This window comes from Myotis yumanensis, unplaced genomic scaffold (genome assembly GCF_028538775.1).
Source record: "Myotis yumanensis isolate MYYU_CA2020_CCGP unplaced genomic scaffold, mMyoYum1.0.hap1 SCAF_3, whole genome shotgun sequence".
NCBI lineage: Eukaryota > Metazoa > Chordata > Mammalia > Chiroptera > Vespertilionidae > Myotis > Myotis yumanensis.
In genome coordinates this window covers 161,004,214-161,028,111 of record NW_027223754.1, presented here as the reverse complement: position 1 = coordinate 161,028,111, position 23,898 = coordinate 161,004,214, and the positions used below count along the sequence as shown (strand labels likewise).

Sequence of the window (23,898 nt, the reverse complement as noted above, 5' to 3'; positions counted from 1 at the left end):
ATAAAAAAATGAAATATAAAGGTGTATGGGAGTGGAGTGGTCAATATTTGTTTGTCTGATATAGAGCTTTATATGAGACACTAGTGGAGGAGTAAGGCTGAAAAGGTTGATGCCAGACTTTGAAGAGCCTTGAAAGCCTGTCTCTTTCCCCTGCCTCCACCCATTTCACAGCCTTAGCTGCACAGCTAGAAAGAGGAAGTCTCCCCTGCTGAATGTGCAAGAGGAAGCACAAGAGGGTTCTGAGGGCCTATGAGCCGCACTGACTGCTTTTACCCTTGAGCCAATCATAGAGGCAACAGGAAGACCAGCACACCAAAAGGGCTGGGTGCTTCCGCCCAGAGGGTGTCACCACCCAAGCTGAAAGTGTCTGGGGAGATCAGGCATTGCTGTCCCATGTTCCGCTCTCTCGGTGGCCATCATGTCTTTGACCTCTGCCTACCAGCATAAATTAGCAGAAAAGCTCACTATCCTGAATGATCGTGGTCAGGGGGTTCTCATTCGTATGTATAACATCAAGAAGGTAAGCATGAGCAACTGGACTAGCACTAATTATTCTAGCAGTAGTAGGGCTGGGAACCCTGAGGCCAGCAGATCCAGTGGTTAGACTTTCTCCTCTTTCCCGCTGGCTTAACTGGCCTTCAGTTACTTGGATTATATAGAGTCGAAGCAGACAGGGAGGCTTTTTTCAGGGCTTCCCCTTTCTAGATATGATTCTCACCCCAATGAGAGTGTTTGTTTTCTACTGGGTATGGGTTAGGGGTGGTGTGGTAAATAATTGTGTTATAAGTCACTTGGGTAACAGTCTGGGTTCTAAAATTCTGGGTTGTATTGTTTATTGCTGACCCCTCACCCTCTGAAGATATCCAAAGTTGGGTCTCAGCAAAAAAATCTGAAGAAGTACTTCCCAAAAAGGGGGAAAAATTGTTGTGATATTTACATTAGAACAGAAAGAGTAGTTGTTTTCTGAGGTACTTAGGGTCTGAGACAGCTCATGCTGTGGTTGCATATTTGTGTGTTTAGGATAGGAACTGTGGCATCAAGAGAAGCTGGTGGCAAGGGAAGTAAAGAGATAAAGACGGGCAGGAGTGGGGAGTTTCTCGAAGAGAGAATAGTGGACCTGGGGAGGGAACTTACGTGCATTTTTAAAATAAAGCAAATCACCAGGAACATGGTTTCTGTCCCCATGTCTTCTTTCATAGCCCTTTGGGATGATTTACTTACATAGTGGACATAATTGTAACACTGCGTCTCCTGCAAAAGTCTAACTCCTGAGCAGCTGCTTTTCTCACTCCTTCCGGCTTCAGCTGAAGGGTGGAGAGAGCTTCCTCTTTGTGCTGGGGCCAAGCAGACATTAAACTTTACACAGCAAGACAAGATGCCAGGTTATTTAGCTCTTCCGATAGTTGGCTTAATGTCCTTTAACTTGTTCCTGACCTACTCTTAAGCTTTTTTAATGAATCCCCAGATTCCCTTTACCTAAGAGAGATTTTTGTGAGAATGAACGATGAAGGAAGAGATATGTTTATGGGGGGCAATGGAAAGGGTTGAAATATAGTGTGGTTTTTCTGTGCAGACTTGTTCAGACCCCAAATCCAAGCCACCTTTCTTACTGGAAAAGTCCATGGAATCATCTCTCAAGTACATCAACAAGAAATTTCCCAACATAGATGTCCGAAACAGCACGGTGAGAATGCGATTCCTCTTCTCTCCTTTCTCTGAAATAACTCTATGCTTGGATGGCAGGAGATAGCATAGTCTTCTTTTAGTTTTCCTAGGCTCAATCACAGGGCTTCAGGTTATTGTAGTCTTGAGAATTCTGAGAAAGATAGAATTTTCTCAGGGTAAGTTGGAGCAAAGCATTGCCTTTTTCTCCATCGCAAAATTCATGAGAAGACCGTTTTTGTAGAGGAAGACAGCTCTACCAACTGAGCAGAGTGCATATATTTTATTGTTGTTCCTGTTTCCCACTCAGTGTTTCCTTGTAAATTATCTTAGAACTAGAGGCCCAGTGCACGAAATTTGTGCAGGGGGGAGGGCCCTCAGCCAAGCCTGCACCCTCTCCAATTGGGACCCCTCAGGGGATGTCCGATTGCTGGGGATCGAGTCTAAACAGGCAGTCGGACATCCCTCTCATAATCTGGGACCGCTGGCTCCTAACTTCTCACCTGCCTGCTTGCCTGATCGCTCCTAACTGCCCCCACCCTGCTGGCCTGGTCACTCCCAACTGCCCCCCCCCCCCCCCCCGCTGGCCTGGTTGCCCCTAACTTCCCCCGCTGCCAGCCTGGTTTCCCCCAACTGCCTTCTGCTGGTCTGGTTGCCCGGAACTGTTCCCCTCCTCCACTGGCCTGGTCACCCCGAACTGCCCCCCTGCCTGCCTGGTTGCCCCCAACTGCCCCTCTGCTGGCCTGGGGTTGCCCCACACAGCCTGCTGTTCAGTCATTTGGTTGTCCCTCACGAACCCCCCTGCCAACCTGGTTGCCCCACACAGTCTGCTGTTCAGTCATTTGGTCATTCCTCACTAACCCCCTTGCTGGCCTTGTTGCCCCATGCAGCCTGCTGTTTGGTCGTTTACTGCTACTGTGATGGCGTCCTGGACAATTTGCATATTCCTCTATTATTAGTATAGATTATGCATCTGGTGGGATATCCCTTATGAATGTTAGCACAAGATTTCTTATCATCTCACTTGTAGCATCTTCTCATTCTGCTTCTTTTGACTTTGATAAACCTCTAGGGACCTTGAATTTTCCTCTCACTTAGCACCCTATATTTAGTCAGAATCACATGCAACTATCCTACCTCCTAGGTAAAAAATCTCCTCTGTTTAAAGACCCTTAGAGAGTTGGAGATTTCCCAAGTTCCTTTGTCAGTGTATTTCAAGTCTCTTCAAGAATGTTTTAGGTACAACGCCTATTCTTCTTGGGTTACTTTGAATACTTGTCTTCTTACTTTAAAAAACAATTTGTTTTGTATTTCTCTCAGCAACATTTAGGACCAGTACATCGGGAAAAAACTGAGATAATTAGATTACTCACCAACTACTACCAGTCATTTGTGGATGTCATGGAATTTCGGGTGAGCTCCCTTTAACTCAGGTCCCAGGGTGGGCATTGTCTTTCTGAGGCTATTCCTTCTTTAATAAATGTTCATTTATGTCGCTTAATATGATTTCTTTAAAAAATAAGATATACTAATATGGAAGGGTATCTAAGTTATTAAATGAGTGTGAGTTATAGAATAGTGTATGATACAATTATATTTTTATTTTAAAAGATACTAAGCTTATACAGTACACATAGTGTTAGTATATATGTAGGAAAGATTTGGAATATTATACATTAAACTAAAAATACCTAATTTATTAAACTTTACATTTTATATTATTTGAGTTAAAAATTTTAAAAGTATTATTCCCCAATATTTTATTACAAATATACTTCTCCTGGATTTCCTAATTGTTAGTATTTTGCAATGTTTGCTTATCTTCATTTTTTTCCTGAACCATTGAGTTAATTGCAGACATCATGACATTTCCTTCCTAAATATTTTAGCATACAGCTGGTAAGGATGAGATATTTTCTTACATAACCCAAATACAATGATCATACTCAGGAAGTGTAAAATTTCTACAATATTATTAGTTAATATATAGCCCATATTCACATTCCTCTAGTTCAGTGGTTCTCAACCTTCTGGCCCTTTAAATACAGTTCCTCATGTTGTGACCCAACCATAAAATTATTTTCGTTGCTACTTCATAACTGTAATGTTGCTACTGTTATGAATTATGATGTAAATATCTGATATGCAGGATGGTCTTAGCCGACCCCTGTGAAAGGGTCGTTCGACCGCCAAAGGGGTTGCGACCCACAGGTTGAGAACCGCTGCTCTAGTTGTTTAGGGATCATACATTGATTTTAGTTGTCATGTCTCTTTAGTTTGTTTTCTTTTAATCCTCACTGTAAGATGTTTTTCATTGGTTCTAGAGAGAGAGAGAGGAAGGGAGAGGGGGAGAGAGAGTGAGAGATAGTGAGAGAGAAACATATATAGGTTGCTTCTCACATGTGCCCCAACTGGGGATCAAACCTGCAACCTAGGTATGTGCCCTGAGCGGGAATTGAGCCCATGACCCTTCAGTGCATGGGATGGTGCATATGTTGATGCTCTAAAAACCTGAGCCACCCACCAAGGGCATGTCTCTTTCGTTTTTAATCTAGAATAGTTCCCAGACATTTTTTTGGTCTTTCTTGACACTGACCTTTTTGAAGAGTCCAGACTAGTTATTTTTGAGAATACCCCTCAATTTGGATTTGTCTGATTGTTAGCAGTGTTTGGTAGCAATACTACACGAGTGATATTTTATTTGAACTTTAAACCATGAGCATGTATTATTTTTGTCAATGTAAACAAACTAAACATTATTGAGTACAATACTTTTGAAAGGCAAATTTATGTGTTTCAAATACTTAAAAATATTTTTATTGATTTCAGAGAGGAAGAGAGGGAGAGAGTTAGAAACATCAATGATGAGAGAAAATCATTGATCATCTGCCTCTTGCATGCTCCACACTGGGGATTGAGCCCGCAACCTGTGATAGTATTATAGTATTTCTTCAGATAGTACCATAGCATGGGACACTGCCTCATGACCTATGTCTACCCTAGGGAGATAATTCAGGCCATTGATCAGATCACATAATAAAGAGGGAAGTGGGGACATGAAAAACTGTAAGGTCTGAAGGAGGGTCAGGTCAGAGCTTATTAATCTTGGAATTAAGAGTAGTGATTAAGGAGGAGGTAGACATTGGTAGAGGTAGTGGAAAGAATGCTGGAAGCACTGGGATGATAAGATCAGAAAGAGTATATGTGACTTGTGTCTGTGGAAATATGGCATTTGGCAGGCTAAAGCCCTATAGGGGCCCATTGACAACTTACTGGGGAGGAACTCCCTCTATTCAGCTATGCCTTTCTTATGTTACTCAGTGGTTTCCTAAGACTTATAAGGGAGAGAACCCTTCCCTTCAAATTCTGGTAGTAGAAGTCATACTCTCTTTATTCTTTACTCATTTTCATCTCCAATTCTACCCTCAGGATCATGTATATGAACTTCTCAACACCATGGATGCCTGCCAGTGCCATTTTGATATTGTAAGATTCTGTGCAATTCTCATTTATCTACAGAAAATGTCTCAGTTGGGACTGTGTGAAGTGGGAGAGAGTAGAGGAGTAGCTATTCCTCCAGAACTATAGAATTAATATATAATATATAATATATATAACATAATGTATATACAAAAGTGGGCAAAAATAGGTTTATAGTTGTGAGTGTGTGGAACACAGTTTATTCTTTTTTAAATATATATTTTTATTGATTTCAGAGAGGAAGGGAGAGGGAGAGAGAGATAGAAACATTAATGGTGTGAGAGAAACATCGATTAGCTGCCTCTTGCATGCTCCACACTGGGGATGGAGCCTGCATGTGCCCCGACTGGGAATTGAACCATGACCTCCTCATTCATAGGTCGACACTTAACCACTGAGCCACACCACCTGGCCAGAGTTTATTCTTGTATTATTATTTATTAATTATTGTATTATTTATTTGTATTACAACTATAAACCTACTTTTGTCCACCCCTGTATATAGTATACTATGTAATGAATGAATAGCTATTCATTCCAGGACTATAGTTCTTTCATAAAAAGTGCTGAAGTTAAAGTGTGTTTACATGTGAAGCAGATTAGCAATGTGATTTATTTAATATAGAAATTACACAGACAGTTTAAGTTAGAGGTTGGAGGAAGTCCTTATTCCACTTCCTCCAACCTCTAAATTTGCCTTATTTCCTGGCCTTCTTGTATCCTGATCTCACTTTTGGCCCCTGACTTATTCCAGTTTTCTTTTGAATTTTTAGTCCTGTGAATTCCTCCTTCTGAATAGATCCTTTGAGAGTTTATTTGGCACTGTCTGGAATAGTTGGCCTTTCTCTTCTTGGGTTCCTATGTGTCTTTCTTATAGAGTCTCAATTTTGACTTCACTCGAAGTTATCTGGACTTGATCGTGACTTACACCTCAGTTATTTTGCTTCTGTCACGGATTGAGGATCGACGGTTACTAATTGGTGTGTACAACTGTGCCCATGAGATGCTGCACGGGCATAGGTGAGCTAAGGGGATATAGATGGTGAATAATCTCATACATGGTGCTATGAGGTAGGGGGTGGACACAAAGGAAATGATGCCATGCTTCCTCATATGAGAACTTGTAATCTATGTGATGACCCAGGTAAAATCAGGCAACTTAGAATACTTATAAGTGCACATACCAACAAGTGCACTTTTACATGTAGTTAACGCTTAAAAATCTGGTAGTGGGCTAACCAGTTTTCATTGTTTCTGATCAGTTAAAAAATTTTTTTTAAAAAGAAATTTTTTAATATATATTTTTATTGATTTCAGAAAGGAAGAGAGAGGGAGAGAGAGAGATAGAAACATCAATAATGAGAAAGAATCATTGATCGGTTGCCTCCTGCATGCCCTACACTGGGGATTGAGCCTGCAACCTGGGCAGGTGCCCTGACCAGGAATTGACCCATGACCTCCTGTTTCATAGGTCAATTGGTCAACCACTTAGCCACACAGGTCAGGCTCTGATCAATTTTTAATCCTGGGCTGGCTTCCCTTCTCTTCAGGCTATTGTAAAAGTCAAAGAAAAAAATTTTTTTGGTAGTATTGATTGGAATAATATTAGCAAGGTAAAGCCATTAGAAGTAAGCACTGTATGATAATACATTTGAAGCAAAATAGAAATGGATTTTGGAATATCTGCAATTCTGTGCTCCTCTGTTAGTTCAAATAAAAGTATTTAAGGACTGAAAAATGAAGACCAGAGGGATCAGAGTAGCCTGTGGCACATTGTTCTATGCACGGTGTGTGTTTCCATGTGTCTACATGAATACCTAGGCATATGCCAAATGTGTCTATATCCTTTTGGGTTATATACAGATTTGGGTCCAGATATGTTACTTGATTTACAACTAATTGACATAAATTTATAGAGTACTTATGTCTCCAACCTTATTTTGGGTGCTTATATGGAAGGCATTTTCATGGATCTGCCCAAAAATATGTAGTTCTACCTAATCATAGCTTAATATAGCTGAGCCTGGAGTGGATCTTTCATATATGTAATTCAAAGTTTTTAGTATGTATTTCTTTGGAGGTGGTGGAGAATGCCAGCCAGCCTATGCACGTGTCTTTATCCTATATCAAACATGAGAGTTTATGTCATGGTTAAGGGAGGCCCGAAACTCCGCTTTCCTCTGTTTTCTTTCAGTGACCCCAGCTTCCCCCGTCTAAGTCAGATGGTCTTGGAGTATGATCACCCTCTGAAGAAGCTGACAGAGGAGTTTGGGCCTCACACAAAGGCAAGTTCCCGAGAGAGTAGAGAATTCCTCAGGCAGAAATATATTTTCTCCATTGTTGACATTAAGGATTCATTTGTTTATCCCCACAGGCTGTGAGTAGTGCCCTCCTCTCTTTGCACTTCCTCTTCGCTAGAAGGAACCAGGGAGCTGAGCAGTGGCGCAGTGCCCAGCTTCTAAGTCTCATCAGCAGCCCCCCTGCCATGATTAACCCTGCTACTTCGGACACAGTAAGTTCTCCTTTCCTCTTGTCAGTGGAGACGTTCTCTCTGCCAAGGCCATCTCTGTAGAGGGTGCTTCCTTCAGGAAATATCAGCCCTAAGAGTACTTAGCCCTCTTCTAGGACTTCCTCTAAGTTGATCACCTCCTGTAGCTTAAAAAAAAAAAAATCCTCTAAAAAAAAAATCCTCTAAAAAAAAAAATCCTCTAAATTGACCACCTCTTGTAGCTTAAAAAAAATCGTGATTGGGTTGGATCATTTGTTTGGAGCAGGATTAGTATGTGTCTGCCCATAGAAGGAATTTAGTAAATATTCACAGAATGAATGAATGAATGAATGGATGGATGGATGGATGAAACTGAGTCATTAGGCACCTATTCAACCCAGAGGAACTTGAGCATAGGCATAAATTATTTAACAAATGTTTTTATTTGACTACTGTGGGCCCAATGTCCTTGCTTCAAAGAACTTATTGTCTAGTAGGAAAGATATGACAAGTAGTCATAAAAATACAACTTACTGCACAAGATGAATGAGAAGTGCCAAATGAATGATTTATACTTTACATGGTAAAAGAATCCAAAGGAGGGAAAAATCATGAGAAGGTTTTGAGTCTTGCTCTCCTGTTATTAAAAATATTTGAACTGTTAAAGAGAAGTTATGTTAAACCTTTTGTTTGTCCTGACTTCTATCCCTAGCTCCTTTTCTTTTTCTCAACTATATTTTCCCCGCTTACTTCACTTCCATGGTTAACCCTGCTAATTCAGACACAGCAAGTTCTTGGCAGGTTTCCTAGCTATTGGCTTATTAGAGTGCTGTGATCCAGTCTGGTGAAACAAAAGTTGGTTTTGGTACTCACATTTTAGCTTGACTGCATTAATCCTTATGGGAAGACCAAGTTAAATAACTGCTTGACTACCTCTGCTTCTCTTCCCGCAGATGGCCTGTGAATACCTGTCTGTGGAAGTGATGGAGCGCTGGATTATCAGTAAATTTTGTGGGGTTAGGTGGGAGGAGACATAGCAGCATGTTACATGGATAGCAAGCTCTGAAATCTTCCTCTGCACTGTTTTACCCACCTGCAGTTGGGTTTCTTCTTTGTCATGGGTGCCTCAACTCCAATAGCCAGTGCCAGAAGCTGTGGAAGCTGTGTCTGCAGGGCTCCCTGTACATCACCCTCATCCGGGATGAAGTGCTACAGGTGCACAAGGTGACCGAGGACCTGTTTAGCAGTTTTAAAGGGTGAGACCTGACAACCAAACTCATCTTCTTTTGGGACTTTTATCCCCTTCTCACATGCTTTTCAGTCTCCACGAGTGTCCTGAGTTATGGGTGGTAAGGTTTAATTCTAATTATTGAAAAAATACTTATTGAATACCTGCTATTTAATAGTCACTTCACTGAATTTTAGGGATACGTTAATTACTAAGATAGCATAGAGGTTAAGAAGATGGACTCTGGAAATAGGCTACGTGGGTTTGAATTTTAGCTCTATGACTTACTGGCTTTGTGATCTTGGGCAAGTTACTTAACTTCTCCTTGCCATACCTCAATGTCCTCATCTATAAAATGAGAATAATAATAGTATTTCCTTGTGACCTACCTCATAGGGTTGTTATAAGGAATGAAATAATTGCTACTTATAAAGCATATAGAAAATTGCCTGGTACATTGTAAGTGCTATATATGTGCTTATTAAATTAAAAAAAGACAGAATCTCTGCTCTTAAGGAGATTATAAATTGATGAAAAATAGACAAATTGTTGTGATATAGTAAGGCAGTGGTTCTCAACCTTCCTAATGCCTCGACCCTTTAATACAGTTCCTCAAGTTGTGGTGACCCCCAATCATAAAATTATTTTCGTTGCTACTTCATAACTGTAATTTTGCTACTGTTATGAATCGTAATGTAAATATCTGATATGCAGGATGTATTTTCATTGTTACAAATTGAACATAATTAAAGCATATAGATTAATCACAAAAACAATATGTAATTATATATGTGTTTTCTGATGGTCTTAGGCGACCCCTGTGAAAGGGTCGTTCGACTCCCAAAGGGGTCGCGACCCACAGGTTGAGAACCACTGTAGCAAGGGCTTATGATGTATGAACACAAAGTACAATAGAAGCATTTAGAAGGACACCTAAACTGGCTTTGGAGGATCCAGAAAAACCTAGAGACAGATAGACCTGAAGAATTAAACAGGTGAAGTGGTGTGTGTGTGTGTGTGTGTGTGTGTGTGTGTGTAAAGGCAGGGAGTTGCTCCAGGCAGAGAAAGATATTCTAGGCAGAGAAACTATCAAGATTTTGAGGCAAGAGGGTGCATATCAAGTTCTAAGAAATACATGTAGCTCAGTGTGTGGGCAGCTGGGTTACAAAGTTATGGATGTCAAGAGACTGATTTAGCCCTGGCCGGGTGGCTCGGTTGGTTGGAGCATCATCCCATACACCAAAAGGTTGCAGGTTTGATTCCTGGTCAGGGCACATACCTAGTTTATGGTTTTATCCCCAGTTGGGGTGCCTATGGGGGGCAACTGATTGATATTTTTCTCTCATATCGATGTTTCTCTCTCTTTCCCTTCTGCTCTCTCTCTCACAAAATCAAAGAAAACATATCCTCAGGTGAGGATTAAGAGAGAGAGAGAGGGAGGAAGACAGGGAGGGAAGGAGGGAGAGAGAGAGAGAGAGAGATGATTTCTGACTTTGTATGTCCTGGCACAGAGTTTGAACCTGTCCTAAAAAGGATAGGGAGTCATTGAATGATTTCAAACAGGGTAGTGACATGACCATATTTGTATTTTAGAAGAAATCACTCTGGCTCCAGGGAAGAAAACTAGAGGGCAAAAGTAGAAGCAGAGATTAATTAAGTAAATTAGTAGGATTTGAGGATGAAGTTAGGATTTCTGGTATAGATACTTGATATTCCTTAAGATAAAGAACATGTGAATAAAAGCAAGTTTGTGGGGGAAAGATTGTGAATTCAGTTTTGAGCAGGTTGAATTTGAAGTGTCTGTAGATGCATCTTAGACCATTTACGTTGTGGCTCTGGAATTTAGGAGTGAGATCTGGATTCAGATAAAGATTGGTAAAATGGTGTTCAAAGCCATAGGAGTAGGTGAGATTACTCAAGGAGAACACGTAGAGTGAGAAGTGACTTGGACAGATCTCTGGGGATATTGATATGTAAGGGCCAGTGGAGGCAGAGAAATCAGAGTGATGTTGAGAAGAGGGAAAGCAGAAGTCAAGAGAAGACATTATAAGACAGAAGGACTGGTTATCTATGTTAGATGATGTTGAGAAGTCAAATAAAGTGAAGACTGAAAAATGTTTATTGGATTTGGCTGTATATAAAGATGATCTTAGCGTTCTTCTTATGGACAAATTCAGTTGAGTGGTGAGGTTCAAAACTGGGTTACAGCAGGTATAGGAGCAAATGAGAGATAAGGAATTTAATAAGTAACTTTCAAGAAGTTTGATTGTAAAGGGAGAGCTATAATGAGGAGGAGGTGTGGGATTAGGGGAGGAGTAAAATGCCTTCATTATACATTATAGTTGCAAAATGAACATCCAGAAATGTAAAGAATACAAAGTAGAAGTTGGCTACAATCTCATCTCCCGAAATAGTTTGGTGTATTTCCTCCAGATGCTTGTGTTTATATATAAACCGGTGCATGAAATTCATGCATGGGTAGGGTCCCTAGGCCTGGCAGGTGATCAGGGCCGATTGGGGTCTTCCGGCTGCTAGCCAGGGCCTTCCTTCATTTCGCACCGCCCCCTGGTGGTCAGCACACATCATAGTGAGCAATCGAACTCCCGGTTTCCCAGTCGAACTTCCGAGGGGACAATTTGCATATTAGGCTTTTATACATATATAGATAAACATGTAAAGGTGTGTATGTACTTTCAACCTTATGTAAGCAATTTTAAAAAAGCAATGGATCCACACTCCACATTATGTTCTACAGTTTGCTTCCCCCCCCACTTAGTGTATTTTGGATATCTTTGCATATCAATCTATAGAGACTTATCTTATTATTTTTAATAGTCAAATAGTATTCTATTATGTTGTTGTAACAATTTATTTACCCAATCCCCTATTAATGGACATTTGAAATGTTTCAACTCTTAAAAAAATTTATAGACAAGGCTGTAATGAATGTTCTAAGATGTATATCTTTGTGAACATTTCTATAGGATAAATTCTCAGAAGTGGAATAACTGAGGTAAAGTTATATTTCAAATTTTAATAGCCATATAAATTTCCATATAAACAAATATATTATCTATAATCTATCTGAATACTGATTCTTCCTACTCTCAACAATTGAGTATTATCATAAAAGAAATAATTGCCAGAATTAAGAGAGAGTAAATCTAAGATTAATAATCTGAAGTTATAGGAAGTGATTTGGATCTATATCTGTATATATATAGATCTAGCTATATCTGTATACCTAGATAGATCTAGATATATAGAAAACTTTCTAATGATTACCAATCTGAGGATTAGAAGGGATGTTTGACGAATGTTCAGTTCCCCATCACTAAGAACAACAACTAACACATAAGGTTTATAGTTAAGGGAGCCTTTGGCATAAATGATATAATTTGATCTTCATAATACTTATAAGCAGGTATAAGTATTTATATCCTTTAAAATAAATGATAAAATGAAAACAGTCTAAATGTCATTCAGTTAAGAGGTGTAATTAGGAAGTAATTCTAGATTTTTCAACTCTTAATCCTGTCTCTACATCATACTGTGTAGTGGGTGAAATAATTATTTGCCAGTGGAGTTGAATCCTGATTTAATTAAGATACTTTCCAGCTTTAAATTTCTTTGATTGTGTGCTAAATTCAATAAGGGTGTGGTTTGGAGAAGGGAAATGAAAGGTTATGAAGTTTGACTAATGTGGTGGCAACAGTGATAGAGGACAAGAGAAGACAGATATGAGGAACATAGAGAGCAAAGAGCCTAATATAATGTAGGGTTTTGGAGCACAGGTCACTCATAGAAAAAAAGAGATATTGTGAGGAAAATAAAATATTACATACAGACCAAGGACAATGAAAAGACCACTTAATTTGGTGATTCCAGAGTTCACATTGACCTTAGAGAGAGCAATTTGTTTAGTGTCAAAGGTTTGTGGGGTTCAAGGGTGAAAGGTAAAGAAGTATAAAGAACATAGATGTTCCTTTGGATGAGTTTGGTGGTGTGGGAGAACAGCCAAAGTTTAGTAGATTGTCATGGTCAAGCGAGGGTTTTTTTAGAATAAGGGAGGCTTTGAACTTATTTGTTGGGGTAAGAGAATAAGCCAGTGGGGAGGGAGCAATTTAAGTGACAAAGGGATAACTGATAAAGTTAAATTCTAAGAGGTGAGGGATGGGGTAGGAATGGGATCCAAGGTAGAGCTAGAGTAACTGTTTTACTTGAGAGCAGGGTCTGTGTCATATTTATGTACTGCTGTTTTTATCTCCATCAAACCTGGAAGAGTACTCTGTCTTCAAAGTGTCAAGGCAGGAGCATAGGACAAGGAGTCTACTCCCAGCTTTGCCATTAAAACCCTATTTGATCTTGGGCAAGTCATTTCCCCCTCCTCGCCCCCCGCCCCCCAAGGTATTATTTTATTCATCTGCAAAATAATGAAGGGAACTGAATGGTCTCTCAGCCCTATAAGTCTCTTACTAATTAATGGGCCAGGGTTAAAGTAGGGTTTGCGAAGATCCTGACAGTGAGGGCTGCCCATGTGCCCCAGGCTGTAGTTTGGCATCTCTGAGGACTGGGAAGGTGGGACAAGGCCTCTGACCAGTGGTATGGTCAACCCTGCTGTGCTTGTGTCGATCCTCAGGTATGGCAAGCGAGTGGCAGACATAAAGGAAAGCAAGGAACATGTAATTGTGAACAGGTAAAGGTGGGGGGTGGATTCTCCAAGAGGGGATGGAATGGGAATCTCTTCTAGTCTTTGCTCTTACCCCCAGTTTCTGAACAGTCTTATTGCCTCAACCCAAGAACTTGCTGCTACTCTCAGATTCTTGTGTTTTCTTACAAAGTCTAACTGTAGCATTGAGTCTTCCTCTGCCTTTGGAGAGTTTTTAAGGGTGGGAGAGGCCATGTTCTCATGTCCACTTTTGTTTCTCAGTGGCCAGTTTCACTGTCAACGACGTCAATTTCTGCGCATGGCAGTGAAGGAGCTAGAGACTGTGTTAACTGATGAACCAGGACTACTGGGTCCCAAGGTAAGAAAAAGAAATGTTGGGAGGGAAATGATGATAAAGACTCTATGTGGGAAGTGACTTGGCATTCATGAATTTTTGCATTTCTGAGTCTTCTGATATCTATTTGTATTTGTATATGCTAATCCCATCGAATCTTCTTGGAGTACCCCAGACTTCTTGTATCTCTTTTTTGAGCACTATCATAGTACATCATTTATTTTAGTATTTGTGTACTAACCTCTATTTGAGTGTGAACTAATTGAAGACAGAACTTGCTTTTTAAAAATCACATAATGTCTAATAAATTTTTCTAAAATTTAATTTGATAGGGAGGAAAGAGGACTGACTGTGAGCTAATGTCAATACATCTACACTAGAGGCCCAGTGCACTAAATTCATGCGGGGGGGGGGGGGGGCTGTTCCTCAGCCTGGCCTGCACCCTCTCTCAATCCGGGACCCCTTGGGGGACATCCCTCTCACAATCCGGGACCACTGGATCCTAACTGCTCGCCTGCCTGCCTGCCTGCCTGCCTGCCTCATCACCCCTAACTACTTGCCTGATTGCCCCTAACCATTTGCCTGCCTGCCTGATCACCCCTAACTGCTCTCCTGCCTGCCTGATTGCCCCTAACTGCTCACCTGTTTGCCTGGTCACCCCTAACCACTCTGCCTGCCTGCCTGATTGCCCCTAACTGCCTCTGCCTCGGTCTCCGCTGCAGCGGCTTTGTCCAGAACGATGTCTGGAATGACGTCCGGAAGGTCATTCGGCTGTCCGGTCTAATTAGGCTATTACGCTTTTATTATATGTGTACATGTCCGATTCTGTGCCACATAGTTTTTTGTGGGTCTCTGTGTTTATTGGACACTATTGTTGATGTGGCTACACAATTGTATCCATATACATATTATGATAGTTTTCTCTGTGCTTTGAAATACATTTTTAAAGTTGGAAATTCTCATAGTCCCTGTCTTCTCCTTAGGCCCTTTATACTTTCATGGCCCTGTCCTTCATTCGTGATGAGGTCACTTGGCTGGTTCGTCACATGGAAAATGTCACCAAGACAAAGACACCTGAGGACTACACTGACTCGTTAGTACTTGACATGGTTAAAAATCTTGACCTTAAGTGGACTGGGAAAAGGGACAGGGAAGCATCAAATGACCTTAGGAAACCTCTGTTCCCACCCTGTTATCACTGTCTTTTGTCAGTTCATATTTCTAGTCTCATACATCTCTCCGTTCTCATCATTGGCTTTGTAGGAGCATCGCAGAACTGCTTTTCTTGTTGGAGGGGATTAGGGCACTGGTCCGAAGACACATCAAAGTGCTACAGCAATACCACCTCCAGTACCTGGCCAGATTTGATGCTCTTGTGCTCAGTGACATCATTCAAGTATGTTTAATTGATTATACTTTGGAAATTTCAGGGTGATCCTTAGTCATTTCCCCTGGAGAACACCCTGGCTGAATCTCAAAATGTGTGATTTCCCCCTCTACATTTGTTAAGAGAAAAAAGAAAGACTAATAATCTCCCGCTACTGCCCCCAAGGTGAAGCTACACAGAAATAGGAGAGAAAAATAAAGAGAAATTAGGTGTTAGCAGGGCAGGGAACCCAGGAAGTTTCCTCCATCTTTTGCTTGGTTCTTTCTGTTTGTGGGACTTAATAATTCTTTCTACCTGCATGCACTGACTAAACCTTTTGGTTCTCATTTCTATCCTTGTAAAACATATGTGCATTTGATGGTAACTCCACCTTTTCTCTTAGAACCTGTCAGTGTGTCCTGAGGAGGAGTCCATTATCATGTCCTCATTCGTCAGTACTCTCTCTTCTCTGAATCTCAAACAAGGTAACTGGAGGGAAGTGGAGGAGGCAGGGTATATGTGAGGGTGAACATCTTTCTTTTTCCCTCTAGAAATATTGATCTCTTGAGCCAGGGAATGGGACAAGATGACTCCAAAGAGCATCTACCATTCTATATAGTTGGATATAGAGTGCTGCTTTATTATTTCCTTTTAAACTTCTTTTATTTTTCTTGCAGTTGATAATGGAGAAAAATTTGAATTCTCTGGATTGAGACTGGACTGGTTTCGCCTACAGGTAAATCTGTTCCTGTTAATGATTCCCCGTTCTCAGGTTCTCCCTCCTCCATAATCCCTTCTCTTTTTATCTCCTAAGATCTGCTATATGGAGTGATTCAACATTGACAACTGTTAATTGGACAGGAAAAACCACAGCCAAACTGTAGCTCCAAGGCTGTTTTTTTTTCCCTTTCATTTATCTTGTTTTTCTCCACCCTTTTCCCCAACTCCAACCATAGGCATACACCAGTGTGGCTAAGGCTCCCCTGCACTTGCATGAGAATCCTGATTTAGCCAAGGTGATGAACCTTATTGTTTTTCACTCCCGTATGCTGGATTCAGTAGAGGAAATGCTGGTGGAAACATCTGATTTGTCTACTTTCTGGTATGTCCTGATTCAGAGATCTTTGTCAGTTCACCTGATCTCTTGTATGGCCTCTGTAATTGCCCTAGAGTGGTTCTCAACCTTCCTAATGCCGCGACCCTTTAATACAGTTCCTCATGTTGTGGTGACCCCCAACCATAAAATTATTTTCTTTGCTACTTCATAACTGTAATTTTGCTACTGTTATGAATTGTAATGTCAATATCTGATATGCAGGATGTATTTTCATTGTTCGTGACCCACAGGTTGAGAACCGCTAGACAGATGGGAAAGTCTTGTTTTTTTTGAGATTTCCTTAAATGCAGATGCTCAAATTCCTCAGCTTACTCATTTCAGCTTCTACTAAGTAATAGGAATGTGAGGCTAATTCCCTTTTGTTCTGGCTTTCTTTAGGAAAACCATTTGGACTTTACACAACCTTCCTTTTTCTAGGATAATTCATCAATATACCTTTTTTTTGCACTGTTATCTTTGGAACCTTCTTTTATTCTTAAGTTATTGTGATTTAGTAGAGACATGCAAAATTTGGGGGTTTAGTGGGAAGAACTGAAAATAATCAAAAGGGCTGGAGAATAAGGCATTTGGAGAATAAAAACTAGTTTGTCTTTCTTAGTATCATTTATTAAGTGACCTTGTACATAATTTTACCCATTGAGCCAATCAAACAAACAACACAGTATGTTGTCTCTTCTCTCTGCATTGAATATAGATGGAGAGATATAACACCCATGTGTGAAAGGGACATCATAATATTTGCAGATGTAAGAAAGTGTAAAAAGAGTGTATGATATTCAGAGAATGTAGGTTGAGGAAAGATCAGTCTCATGGAATTAATCTGAGAAAGTTTTTTAGAGCCTGAGTGTCCAATTTGGGAGTAATGTGAATCAGTAGTAGTGAAAGACTCCTAAATTAGGGGGAATGGCCCAAATTATGCAGAGATTCTGCGGGAGGAATAGCAAATTTTGTACAAAGAAAGGGAAGAAAATTAGCCCTAAACTGCTCTTGAGTCCAGTATAAGAGTCTGAAAGGGTTGATTCTTGAGTTCCTGTCTACCTTAAGGGTAGGAAAATTAAAAAGGGAGTGATGAATATCAACAGATATTTGTTGAAAGAATGAATACTGTCTCCACTTCAAAGTGACCTAAACCTTGGTTTAAGTCTCCTTCCCTTTTTTTCTGCAGCTTTCATCTCCGTACCTTTGAGAAGATGTTTGCTATGACCCTGGAGGAACCTACCATGTTGCGTTATGCCATTGCCTTTCCCCTAATTTGTGCTCATTTTGTTCACTGCACTCATGAGATGTGCCCAGAGGAGGTGGGTACCCTGAACTCCAAACCCTGTTATCTCTCCAATCACATCTCATTCGTATTCCCTCAAAACACAATTCCAAGGGTTGATTTTGGTCCCAAGAAGGGCACAAACATAGGTATGTGATATGAGTCCCCAAGTGTCTCAGCTTTATGTAGACTATGTTCTCTCTTGGGTTTCAGATTCCTTTTCTGTAGAAGGGGTAGATAGCTCAGGCCAGAGGAGCAGAGCAGTATTATGAGATAGAAGTGACTCTCCTGGTGATGATAATTTTTTCCGGGGTTCCTCTTTCCCAAAGTACCCCCACCTGAAGAACCATGGCCTTCATCACTGCAACTCCTTCCTGGAAGAGTTGGCCAAGCAGACCAGTAACTGTGTCCTGGAGATCTGTGCTGAGCAGCGAAACTTAAGTGAACAGGTAGGTTCAGTCCTCTCCCTGTAGAAATTTCCCCTTTGCCATCCCTCTGTGCCTTTCCCTCTAACTACCTTTTTCTTCTCATCAATTGTCAAGTTCTCTAGACCCTTTCTCTCAAGTAGAGCTAGAGCTTCGGTGTACTTGAGTTTATGGTAGGATTCTTTTCTTAGTGTAGTCCCTTAAGTCTTTACTCCTGTAGGACTAGATAGAGGTATCTAAAAATACTTATTTGAACAGCTGCACTCCAACAAAATCTATGCTGTCATTTGTAGAGTTCTGAGAGATGAGTTAACATTCTAATTTACTTCCCTTCTCCCTGTCTTGTGTTCATATACTTGGAGAGTGGCCCCTAGATCACCAGTCTCGTCTCACCTTTCTGTCTATGTGCAATCTAATCTGTGGCTGTCTGAACATTTTTAGGCACCTCCTCTGTGTTTATCCTCAGGGCTGCTTTCTTGTTTTTGTCTGCTTGTTTTTCTCTCCCCTCCCTCCCTTCACTGACTCATAGCACCTGGTCATGATTAGCTCAACCTAAATTTCAGAAAACTTGAGAATGAGAAACTTGTTTTACTGTTGCCCTGGAGTCTTTTAGGTTGCCCAGACTACCCACCCTTCCTGGGTTTGAGACAGGCTTTGAAGCAACTTTGGCAGAAGGGGATCCAGGTTTTGTGTGTGTGTGTGTGTGTGTGTGTGTGTGTACATATACACAGTTATATTATTACATAACCTTTATATTTTCTTATTTGTAAAATGGGGATAAAATAGTTTCTTCATAGAGGTATCATAAAGATTAAATGAAATAAAGTATGTTACATATTTGGTATATAACTCTCAATAGATGTTAGCTGTTACATTATTTGGTACTTATTGGGTACTTTTTGGGATGGGGTCCTGGAAGGAAGGTATACAGTCCCTGCCCTAGGGGAATTTCCAAGTTTAAGGAAAAAAGAGGAAAAACACATGTTTAAAAGACATTTAAGTAATTAATGCAAGGAAGATGTGCAAGCAAGTACATTTATGGATATATTCATCATTCAATTTGAATAGTTACTACATGCAAGGGACAAGTTTTGCTCATTGCTGAATCAGGATGACTAAAACATGTGAGCAGTGGTTTTCACACCCCCCAGAACTTTTGCAAAATGAATATTAGTCCTTCCAAAGTTACACATTTGAATGAGTAATTAGTGATATTGCCATTACTAACAGAATTACATTTTTGGCACTAATTTTGGAATGTATCACAGACATTTTCGCATGATTTCAGGGTTGACACATCTTTGTCTATCAAGGTGGACTTGATTTTTTTTGAACAGTAAGGTCTATCTTAGATTTTCTGTATGGATAACTGGGATATCTATCTGAAGAAAAGAGATCCAGAACTGATGTTTAAACTAGCTAGCAATAAATATGGTATTTTATTTAAAAAAAAAAAAAAAAAGAGCCCTAACCGGTTTGGCTCAGTGGATAGAGCGTTGGCCTGCAGACTGAAAGGTCCCAGGTTCAATTCCGGTCAAGGGCATATACCTTGGTTGCGGGCACATCCCCAGTAGGGGGTGTGCAGGAGGCAGCTAGTCGATGTTTCTCTCTCATCGATGTTTCTAACTCTCTATCCCTCTCCCTTCCTCTCTGTAAAAAATTAATAAAATATATATATTTAAAAAAAGAAAGAAAGAAAGAAAAGTAGAAAGAGAGAGCTGGCCACATTGTGAGCTCTGAGTTTTCGGTGGGCTGTGGTAGTGTGGGTTACTGTCTCCACTGGACAGTATATGAAGGAATGCAGCAAGTGAGATGGTTGTTCCATAACAGCAAAAACCCCAACTATCTTCTAGGTTGGAAGACCCTAGAAAGTGCAGGGTATATAACTCTCAATAGATGTTAGCTGTTACATTATTTGGTACTTATTGGGTACTTTTTGGGATGGGGTCCTGGAAGGAAGGTATACAGTCCCTGCCCTAGGGGAATTTCCAAGTTTAAGGAAAAAAGAGGAAGAACACATGTTTAAAAGACATTTAAGTAATTAATGCAAGGAAGATGTGCAAGCAAGTACATTTATGGATATATTCATCATTCAATTTGAATAGTTACTACATGCAAGGGACAAAGTTCTGTATGGATAACTGGGATATCCATCTGAAGAAAAGAGATCCAGAACTGATGTTTAAACTAGCTAGCAATAAATATGGTTACTACATCTTCCTTGGGGATGTGCCCGCAACCAAGCATTCTTTTTATTTGACTTTTTCCATTAGGAAAGACTCTCTTTCAGATGTGGGTAGGGGATTGAGGATCTGATCCCTGAAAGACATGGCCATGTTAAGACTTTGAGCTGAAACATGGGGAGATATTTAATAAAAATGAAAAGAGGTGAGCACTTTGTAAATAGGCCCCCATTAGAGAAAGAAATACTGGGAGGAAAGAGAGAGAAAGGCAGAAAAATAAAAGGACAGACAATCATGGAGGAACCTTTTTATAATTGTTAGATGGGCTACTTGGCAGGTTTAGGAACTAATCTCATTTCTTTATTCACTGCTGTCTTTTTCTAAAGCTTCTGCCTAAGCACTCTGCTACTACCATCAGCAAGGCCAAGAACAAGAAAACCATGAAGCAGAGGCAGACTCCCAAAAAAGGAGAGCCTGAGAGGGAAAAGCCAGGAGCTGAGAGTCACCGGAAGAACCGCAGCATTGTCACCAAGTGAGGATCTGGGCTCTAGAGGACCAAATGGGCACTGCGTCAAAGAAGGGAGAACTGGGAAGAGGGAAGGTGATACAGCAAAAGAATTCAGGAGTGGTGGTGAGGAATGACATATGGAACAGCACTGAAATGTGAATTTTCTACTTTGCCTTTGTAGCTGGTATCAATGTGTACTGTCCTAGGCTGAGTGTTCCCAGCAGATGAAAGGGGTCTGAAGGTCATGGCCCGACAAATCCTTACCAGATAGTAGCAGGTAGAGCCAGACCCATAATCAAGGCTCATTATACTTTCTCAATTTTACGCAGCATGGACAAGCTACATGTAAACTTGACAGAACTGGCATTGACAATGAATCATGTACACAGCTTCTCTGTATTTGAACACACCATATTCCCTTCTGAGTATCTCAGCAGCCATCTGGAGGCCAGACTCAACAGGTATCACTCTTTCCTTGTCTTCTAAGATTGTACAGTGTGTTCATTTTCAAAGTTGGATTCCATTAGATTCATCTTGGTGGTCATGCTACACCTAGAAATTTTGATGACGTCAATCTGGCATACGTTCCCAAGAATCTCTATTAAAAGGGAATAAACAAAAAAGAACCCCAAACTTGTACAGGTGGGTTTGATGAACAGCCAGAGTTGATCACCACTGGTTTAGAAGAATGAGCAGAGCCTTTGCAGTCAGCAGAACTGTGTTGAAATCTTAGTTATTAGCTAAGACACTCGAGTAGGTTATTCAACTTGTTTGGGCCTTAGTTTCCTACCCTGTAAAGTAAGGATAATGATATTTATTTTATAGACAGAGAATTGAGAATTATCTGTAATTGAGAATTGGTAGAGATTATAATGAGTGCAAAGTTCCTGACATACATATGTATAATAGGCCTCCATAAAATTGATTCTTTCCCCTCCACTTTACCCCTCATTTCTTTGCCCCTTGCCCCCAAAGTAGGAGGAACATTCCTTATATTGGAATTGGGCACTATAGTTAGCAATTAGGGGAATGAGGAAAAGAGTTATTGTGAACAATCTCCTAATATTCTATGTTTTGTTTGGGAATATGTAGTATATTCAGTTATTCATTCAACAAATTTTTATTGAACAAGCAGTGTCCAAGAAGCTGTTAATACAGCAGTACACAGAACATAAAATTCCCTGCTCCCAAAAGCTTGCCTTCTAGTGGAGGAGCTTGCCTGGGTATGTTCAGGGGACATGGAGGAGATCAGTGTAGCCAGTTCATGGAATAGAATGAGCTAGGGCAGTGGTTGGCAAACTGCGGCTTGGCAAACCGCGGCTCGTGAGCCACACGTGGCTCTTTGGCCCCTTGAGTGTGGCTCTTCCACAAAATACCGACTTCTATGCATGGGCCACGAAGTTTCAATTGCACTGTATGTGTGCGCCCACACGTGGTATTTTGTGGAAGAGCCACACTCAAGGGGCCAAAGAGCCACATGTGGCTTGTGAGCCGTGGTTTGCCGACCATGGAGCTAGGGGAGATGGATAGGACGTGAGGTTAGAGAGGCTGGAGGAGCGGCATACTGTGCAGATGCTTCTGTGTCAATGTAAGGACTTTGGCTTTTATTCCGAGTGTGATGAGGAGCCTTGGCAGGGTTTGAGCAGAGCAGCACAAGATTTCACTCAGTATTTCAATAGGATCACTGTGGCTGCACTAAGAGAGCAAGGACAGGAGGAGAGCAGATAGTTAGGAGTCTGTGTTTTCATTGTAGGGGATGCAAATTATTTTTCAATTAGATTTTGCTTGTGTGACAGCAAATTTAGTTTTTTGTTTTTTTTTCATCCTATACACTAGCTATATGGAAAGAAGTATCTCAGGTGCATAAACAACACCAAGAAGATGACAAGTCAATAATTGTCCATGTATAAACCTGGAAAAGCTGGCAGTGGTTTCTAGGCCTTGGAGCAGCATGGGTGTGATAGTCTAGTTTTCCCTGAATATATCAAATACTTTCTTTACTGACATCACTGTTCCTACAGCCCCAACATTGGCCTGGAGGTTTGGCATCAATGAAAATTATAAAATAGATTAGGCTTGCCCCCAGTCTGTCCCTTCTGTATTTTTCCCCCTCAAGTGGTTTCTCTGGGGAGCAGGCCCTCCTGTTCCCTTCTTCTTCCCTACCATAAATATTTTTCCCAAAACCAAAACAAAAAGCTCTGTGGCTTTAGGAAGAATCTGACTAACTCATTCATGTTGAGGTGCAAATGACTGACAAAGGCTTTGACAAAGTGCTATGTGTCTCCTTTCCCTACCTTTTAACAAGGGAAAAAGCCTTAGGACTGAATTCTCAGGTTCTCGAGGAAGGTATTTTGGAAGGAAATGGTGGTACAGTGGGAAGGGGTGTTCCTGTGTGCCCCTAAAATAATACAGTAAGTCCTCATTTAACATAGTTGGTAGTTTCTGTGATTTCAAGTGAAACAACATCTAAGAACCAATTTATGTATATAAAAGCCGGTCACTATGACGCACACAAGGGAGGCCAACTGGCCCGATTGGGCCCCTGATCACGCCCCCCCCCCCCCCCCCCCCGCCAACTGCCCGTGGCCCCTTCCCCCAGCAGGCCTGGCCCCCGGTCAACCCCCCACCCCAAAAGGGGGTGTGGCTTGCTGGCCACCCTCCTACGTGCCCGCCCCCCTTTGCCAGCCAGCCCGATCGGCCCCCATTGCACGAATTTGTTACTGGGCCTCTAGTTTTACCATATAAACAAGAGTTAAGTTCCTATGGCATCTCATCAATTTTTCAATGAAAAGATCAATGCTAAAACAAACATATATCCTTCAAGGACCTATGGCACAGTGTGAATGGTTATCCCACCTTCTCTAGGGTTGGCTATAGCTGCATGCCAGCCAAGTGTGCTCCTCATCCAGCTCTGGCATCCTCTTTGGCCACAAGGAATAGCACTGCACTCCCAAGGATTGCTAGGTGTGGTTTTCCATTTCTGACAGTGATTGGTCCTGCGAATGCGGGTGGTATGAGCCCTCAGGTAGAGTTAGATGATATTTGGGAGCCCAGCTCTTTACCACCTGACCTAATTTCTCCAGAGAAGGCAGAAGAGCATAGTTAGGAATCAAATGTTATTGGATTCAAGTCCCAGCTCTGCCATTTACCAGCTATGTGGTCTTCACAGATAGTAAG

The 23,898-nt window shown here is 41.0% G+C and overlaps 1 protein-coding gene across 2 annotated transcripts in view; it reads left to right on the top strand.

Moving 5' to 3' along the window:
• The first annotated feature begins 363 nt into the window (after window positions 1–363).
• NCKAP1L (NCK associated protein 1 like) overlaps window positions 364–23,898 on the top strand; it is a 42,496-nt gene continuing 18,961 nt past the window's right edge. For both annotated transcript variants that reach the window (XM_070410071.1, XM_070410070.1), the window contains exons 1-20: window positions 364–520; window positions 1,574–1,684; window positions 2,983–3,075; window positions 5,092–5,148; window positions 6,020–6,162; window positions 7,337–7,427; window positions 7,517–7,654; window positions 8,584–8,632; window positions 8,730–8,886; window positions 13,498–13,554; window positions 13,789–13,885; window positions 14,845–14,954; window positions 15,125–15,257; window positions 15,631–15,712; window positions 15,905–15,963; window positions 16,184–16,329; window positions 17,510–17,642; window positions 17,935–18,054; window positions 20,600–20,745; window positions 21,051–21,182. In XM_070410071.1, coding sequence (XP_070266172.1) covers window positions 419–520; window positions 1,574–1,684; window positions 2,983–3,075; window positions 5,092–5,148; window positions 6,020–6,162; window positions 7,337–7,427; window positions 7,517–7,654; window positions 8,584–8,632; window positions 8,730–8,886; window positions 13,498–13,554; window positions 13,789–13,885; window positions 14,845–14,954; window positions 15,125–15,257; window positions 15,631–15,712; window positions 15,905–15,963; window positions 16,184–16,329; window positions 17,510–17,642; window positions 17,935–18,054; window positions 20,600–20,745; window positions 21,051–21,182 — 2,156 coding nt within the window. In that variant the 5' untranslated portion in view covers window positions 364–418. The remainder of the gene's footprint in view (window positions 521–1,573; window positions 1,685–2,982; window positions 3,076–5,091; window positions 5,149–6,019; window positions 6,163–7,336; window positions 7,428–7,516; window positions 7,655–8,583; window positions 8,633–8,729; window positions 8,887–13,497; window positions 13,555–13,788; window positions 13,886–14,844; window positions 14,955–15,124; window positions 15,258–15,630; window positions 15,713–15,904; window positions 15,964–16,183; window positions 16,330–17,509; window positions 17,643–17,934; window positions 18,055–20,599; window positions 20,746–21,050; window positions 21,183–23,898) is intronic.